Genomic DNA, 5,998 nt, shown 5'->3' on the forward strand with positions numbered 1-5,998 from the left:
ACAGTTTCCCTTGGGAGAGCTCCCTCCTTTTGGAAGAAGCTGCACCTGCTGGAGATTTATCTTCTTTTCTGCCAGCAGCCGGGCTTTAGCCAGGCTTTAGCCTTGCTGCTCTTGTACCGCCCAGAGCAGAAAGGCTCCGTCCAGCCCCGGCCGGGATTACCCCAGCGGTGCCCGGGGGGACCCTGCCCGGCGCGGGGTGACCGCGGCGGGGACTCCCCGGGCTCAGCCGGGTGCCCTCGCTTTCATTAAGCGGTTTGGCGATTAGCGAGAAGCCTTGGAAAGCAGAAGATGACGTTGGGAAGCAGCTCCTGATCGTTAAAAATAATGTGGTCCTGGAGTTATTAGACGCATCTGGTTTGCGTGTTGGAAATCTTCCCCCCCCCGGTCCCTCAGGCGGTGCTTTAAAGGGTTTAATGCTTTATTCTAGAGGGGCTGAGCTGTAATCTGGTGGAATCCCCCTAGAGTCGGAGGGTTTGGGGTTTTTTTCCTCTTTTTCTCCTTTCTTCAGCTACTGTCGTCTTCTTGTGGCATAAAGTACATCAGTAGGAGTTGGATGACACGAACCTCTGGAGGCAAGAAACCTGAAACCGGGCAGGCAGGAAAAGTGACAGTTAGAATTAGAGTTAGAATAATTATTATTTTTCACAGAACAGGTTGCCATTAGTTGCTCTCCTTCCACCGGGCAGAGCGGAGTTCCTGTTGCACGGTGGTCAGTTAAGAAAGCAGATTAACAATTTCCACCGGAGGAAACGCGGTTGTTTCCATCATTTTACAGATGTGGCGATAATTGTGATCGTGATGCAAGTGCTTTGCAGAAACAAGCGTGTATGTAATGTCCCACAAAGAATTGACATTAATACCAACATTATGTCCACGTCTGTAAAATTTTGGACAGTGTTCCGGTGTATTGAAACAGGAATGGTTCCTTTGCTCTAAGGGAAGTTCGGATCCTTCTGTCTTTCGGGATTTAAGTTTCCTCTTGCCTTTTTTTTTGGCCCAGCTCATTTGCAAGTGTACGTGTGCGTGTGCGTGTGTATGTGTGTGCGTACTTTTCCCACAGTTCTGCGCCATCAGCTGCAGCGGTACCCACCACCACAAGCGCGTTGTAGCAAAGACAGATTTCATCCGCTGAAAATCTGTCCCATCAACTTACTTCTGCCCCCCCAAAATAGGGCTTGCGGAGGGAAAACATATACCTGGAGCCTGTCCTAAGGCGCAGGGGATGTTATAAGGTTTCTAAACACGGCCCAGAAAGAGCTGGTCTCTCCCGGAGGGAGCGGGGAGCAGCAGCCCGGTGCCGCTCGGTGCCTCGGCAGGTCGGGGCCAGCCCAGCCTGGGGCCGGGGGTGCCCGGAGGTGTTAATGCCCCCTCTCATTCCCTCCAGGTGAGGCCGTTCATTTAGCTCGGGATTTTGGGTACATCTGCGAAACGGAGTTCCCAGCCAAAGCTGTTTCGGAGTACCTGAACAGGCAGCACACGGACCCCAGCGACCTCCACTCCAGGAAAAACATGCTGCTTGCTACAAAGTGAGTGCGAAGTTGACTACCCCCCTTCTGCCCTCCCCCGAGAAAATCCTCCCCCCTACTCAAACCCTTCCTCTGAGCCCGTTTTGGAATTTCCAGTCCCTAAATTACAACGGCCCCGCGGGGAGGAAGGATGCTCCTATCACCCTATGGGCAGGGTAGACCCTATAGCCTCTGCGTCCCTCTGCAGTGGGGTTTCTGCCAACACACACTGTCCCTATAGAGGATGTAGGCGACTGTCCCCTACCTACTGTACATGGTTTCCAAGCCACCCCCAGTCATAAAATCTTTCTGGAAAGGGGGCCAAAACTCTATATTTTGCTTCCACAGCATGTCTGTCTGTTCCTCCTGCTGCTCACACACACCTGCTTGCCCGCTACCAAATTGCAATGTCTTTTCCATATGGTTCAATAAAAAAAAAAAAAGAAAAAAAAAAGGAAAAAAAGAAAAAAACCCACCACCATGTACGGCTAATGATCCTCGGTTTGGTCCCCCCAACCCATCTCTCTCCCTTGGGCCTTTCTCGGTGGATGTGCTGTATCGGATGATTTGCACTTGGCTGTGCCTCCCAGGCTACTGACTGGGTAGTTTGCTCGGGTCCTCGGTGGTGGGTGCTGTGTGTCTCCACACATCTCCGTCTATCCAGCAAAAAAAGGGGAAAAAAAAGAAAGAAAAAGAAAAAAAAAACCCCAGCCCAAACAGCTTTCATTTATTTCATGCTCTGGGACGTGTCTTGCCTCCGATGACAGTGTAATTTAAAGAAATATATGGAGGGTTGAAAAATCATTTGCTCAAATTTGTCCAGATGTTTTTTAGACGTGATTGGAATTTGATTGCCCTTTTCCGCAGGGTCAGAAGATATTAATGTCCCAGAACTTTAATTGCTCGCAGACCCTGCTTTGCTCTTTGAAGATGTAAAATGTTGGACTCATTACTGTTTGTTCTCCAAATTCAAAGTTTCCTCTCTTGCACTTTCTTAATGGATAATACACATAGAAGTAGACCTTTATCTTTCCCCACCCTCTGAAACCTTTAACCCACTGGGAATTGCAGAGAATTTCAGAGGATGAGAGCTGAACGCCTTTTTTAAGGGTTTCTTTTTTCCTTCTTTAATTCCAGCCCTTTTTTCTCCAGTCCCTGGGTTGGCATCTGTCTCAAAGAAACTATTCCTTTGGGAACTCCACTAGCCCCCAGGGTTTCTACATTGCCCGGGCACCTGTTGACTCAAAGGCCTTTTGGACCAGAGCAATGCAAAAGAAAGTGTGTGTGTGTGGGAATTCATTATAAAAATCAAATCTGATTTTGCAAAGGCGTGGGCAAACAAACAAGAGCCAGATGCCAACTCTGATGTGTTAGGTGGGATGCCACCCCCCAAAATAAAATAGAAAACACTAGCTTTGCGCTTCATGCAATGAATAAGCCAACATGGAGTCCCAAAGTCCTGATCTTTCTTGTTAGGGTGGCCCAGCCTGAGCAAGTCTCAGAGGAGGCTCCATTTTGGCCCTTCTCTGCACCGTGTCCCTGTGCCACCCAGTAGCTCTCGGTGCATGGTCGTGCGTTCCTCCAGGAACAGCATTTGTGCGAGCCGCTTTGAGCCAGGGTCAGGCCTCCAGGAAGACGAGTGGTTGGCAGACCCATGGCACATCTCCCTTTCAACCTGGTTATTTCTAGAGCCACCAAGCAGGGCTGGGTTTTCACAGTGCTCCAGAAGCATCCTTGTGGCTGCCGTAGAGATTTCTATCTCCAGACCTGGTGTTACCCTGCAAGTGCGGAAACTTCTCTCCTGAAGAACATCATCCTGAGCAGGGAGCTGCTGGCTCACCATGGCTGGTCCCCAAGCACTGCTGGGGGAAAGGAAGGTGGCAAAAAGGTCCCATCCTGGGGCTTGGGATCACCTTTGGCCTGAACCTGCCCCTTCCTTCAACCTTGATTTTCTCAGAGAAGTGTGGGATGAGCCTAACCATCACTTTTCTCTCTCTCTCGTCCTCTCTTTGCCTTTCTGTCTTCCGTGCAGGCAACTTTGTAAAGAATTTACAGATCTCTTGGCCCAGGACAGGACGCCCATTGGAAACAGCCGGCCCACCCCTATTTTGGAACCGGGCATTCAGAGCTGCTTGACTCACTTCAGCCTCATCACTCACGGCTTTGGGGCCCCCGCTATCTGCGCTGCCCTCACGGCCCTTCAAAACTACCTGACTGAAGCTCTCAAAGGCATGGACAAGATGTTCTTGAACAACAACACTGCTAACAGGCACACATCTGGCGAAGGACCAGGTAGTAAAACTGGAGACAAGGAAGAGAAACACAGAAAATGAGAGAGAGAGAGAGGAAAAAAAAAAAAAGAAAGGAAAAGAAAAAAGTTAAATAAATAAAAGGAGAAAAGAGAGAGATAATCTTTTAAAACAAAACCGTCTTAATTTTAGCTTTAAAAATACTGAATTGGGCTTTGGAAGAATTCTATTAGGTAGGACAAAATAATAATAATAATAATAATAAAAATAATAATAACAATAATAAAAGAAAGACAATAATTTAAGATCAGAGGAGCACAATGGCGCAAGACCAGTGGTTCAGAGTCTCTTGCCAGGAACATGTGAAGACAACCACCAGGATTTTTTTCCCACTTCTGTTCTTTCACATTTTTTAAATAATGATTTGGGGGGCAGGGGAATATAATAATAATTAATAATAATAATAAAAGAAAGAAATGAATAACTTATTGGAAGAAATCGGAGAAACATTTTTGGTGTCAGTGCTTTGATTTCTTGAGCTGCACGGTCTGTCTTGCTATTATTTTTATTTTATTCTTTTTTTTTTTTTTCAAATGACGTCCTTTCTCCACCTAAAATGATCTTTCAGAGTGTTCCTTTCTGAGCAACCCCATCGCCTCATTCCTCCCAACTCTCCCCATCTCATCTCACCACCCTGGTTCTGTCTAGACCAGGAAAGGAGGGGAGGCGAGCGCACAGACCTCTCACAAAGTCATCAACACCAGCCAGTTCGAGCTGCATTCGTGGCAGCCTCTTGACATTAGATGCCATTAGACGGGAAGTTTCAAGTCGTCGTAGCTCAGTCAAATTAGCTAACTCTATTTTTTAAGAACTTTTTTTGGTTTTCCTGTGAGTGCGTATGTGTGTGCATATGCGTATGCAGACACATAACTTGATAAGGGTGCGTGTGTATCCTATGTATGTTTGTATATATATGTATATATATGTATATATACATATATATATATAAAAAATATGTGTGTATAGCCACACATATTCATGCATGCAAACATACCTTTATAATTTAGTACTTGCCTTTGATGGTAAAATGCCTTGCCTATAATGGGTTGCAAAATTTGAAAGTAAGGTCTGGTAAAATGTCAGCGCTATCCGATTTCTTAATTTTCTGAGATCTCCTCTTTTTCTCTAGGGAGTTTTATATTCCTAACTATGCCAATATTTCAGTCCTTAATTTCCTTGAGTAGTGTGTGTGAGAGATATCTTCCCCCATTTTTAAAGAACTGTTAACAGCAACAAAAAATGAGTGATATGAGTATGTAATTCTTTCTCAGGAGTATGCACTATTTTATTTTCTTCTGTTTCCTAAAGCTTTGCCCGCTTGGCTTATGAGCTTCTTCAAAGAGGACTAGAGATCCCTACACAATATATCAGGTACAGAGAAAAAAAATCCACAATTCTGATATTCTGATACTTTTCTTTTTTTTTTGCTTTTTCAAATCAAAACCAGTTGTTTCCGAATTCTGTAGGTGCACTTCTTTAAAGAAGCTCAAAGGGAATAATTTGAATGAGACAAAAATATAAGTTGAAATCGAGGTGTAATATTGCAGAGAAAATAAGAGCTGTGTTGAATGTTACCGCACTTGCTTGGCACTAGGGTTTTGTACCCAGGGAGGAAAGGGTTGCCATGTGAGCTGGCTCCTCGTGATGGGAGTGGGGAGGGCTTGCCAGGGAATATCCTGATTTCTGAGCTCAGTCTGAGGAAATCTGTGTCTCTTAGAAAGCTTTTAAAAAAAAATGTCTTGTGACTCTTGCTTTAGAACAAGTCGGTGTGGTAGGGGGAAAAAACTTCTTAACTCCAATGTTTTTCTTGGTGGTTTGGTGTGTGACAGGATGTCTTATGCATATGATTTGGGGGGGTGGAGGGGAAGTCTGATTTCTTTCCTTTTTTTCTTTTTTAACATACATTTCTCTGTCTTCTACGGTAAAAATAATGCTGAAGTGTAAGGATATGAATTTCTGTTTGGATTCTGCCGTAGTGGGTAATTGCATGTCTTTCTCAGTGGGGTAGGGTTCGTGCACTAACACATCTTTTTGCTTATGTCAGAACAGTTACTGGGTGTGGGTAAATCTCCTGGAGAGGAGATTTCTCCTGGCAAAACTCCAGTGGGGTCAGCTCCCCCTCCTGGGATCCCTGTTAAAGCTGCAGCACTCAATCCCACCCACCCAAGCGGGCACACCTGAACT

General features: G+C 45.6%; 1 protein-coding gene across 2 annotated transcripts in view; it reads left to right on the top strand.

Moving 5' to 3' along the window:
* The window catches only part of TFAP2B (transcription factor AP-2 beta (activating enhancer binding protein 2 beta)), a 26,398-nt gene extending 22,535 nt beyond the window's left edge, over nt 1-3,863 (top strand). For both annotated transcript variants that reach the window (XM_009319692.1, XM_009319693.1), the window contains exons 6-7: nt 1,385-1,526; nt 3,538-3,863. In XM_009319692.1, the coding sequence (XP_009317967.1) occupies nt 1,385-1,526; nt 3,538-3,838 (443 nt within the window). In that variant the 3' untranslated portion in view covers nt 3,839-3,863. The remainder of the gene's footprint in view (nt 1-1,384; nt 1,527-3,537) is intronic.
* Nucleotides 3,864-5,998: the final 2,135 nt, after the last annotated feature.

This window comes from Pygoscelis adeliae, unplaced genomic scaffold (assembly GCF_000699105.1).
Source record: "Pygoscelis adeliae isolate BGI_AS28 unplaced genomic scaffold, ASM69910v1 Scaffold121, whole genome shotgun sequence".
In the NCBI taxonomy this organism is placed as follows: Eukaryota; Metazoa; Chordata; class Aves; order Sphenisciformes; family Spheniscidae; genus Pygoscelis; species Pygoscelis adeliae.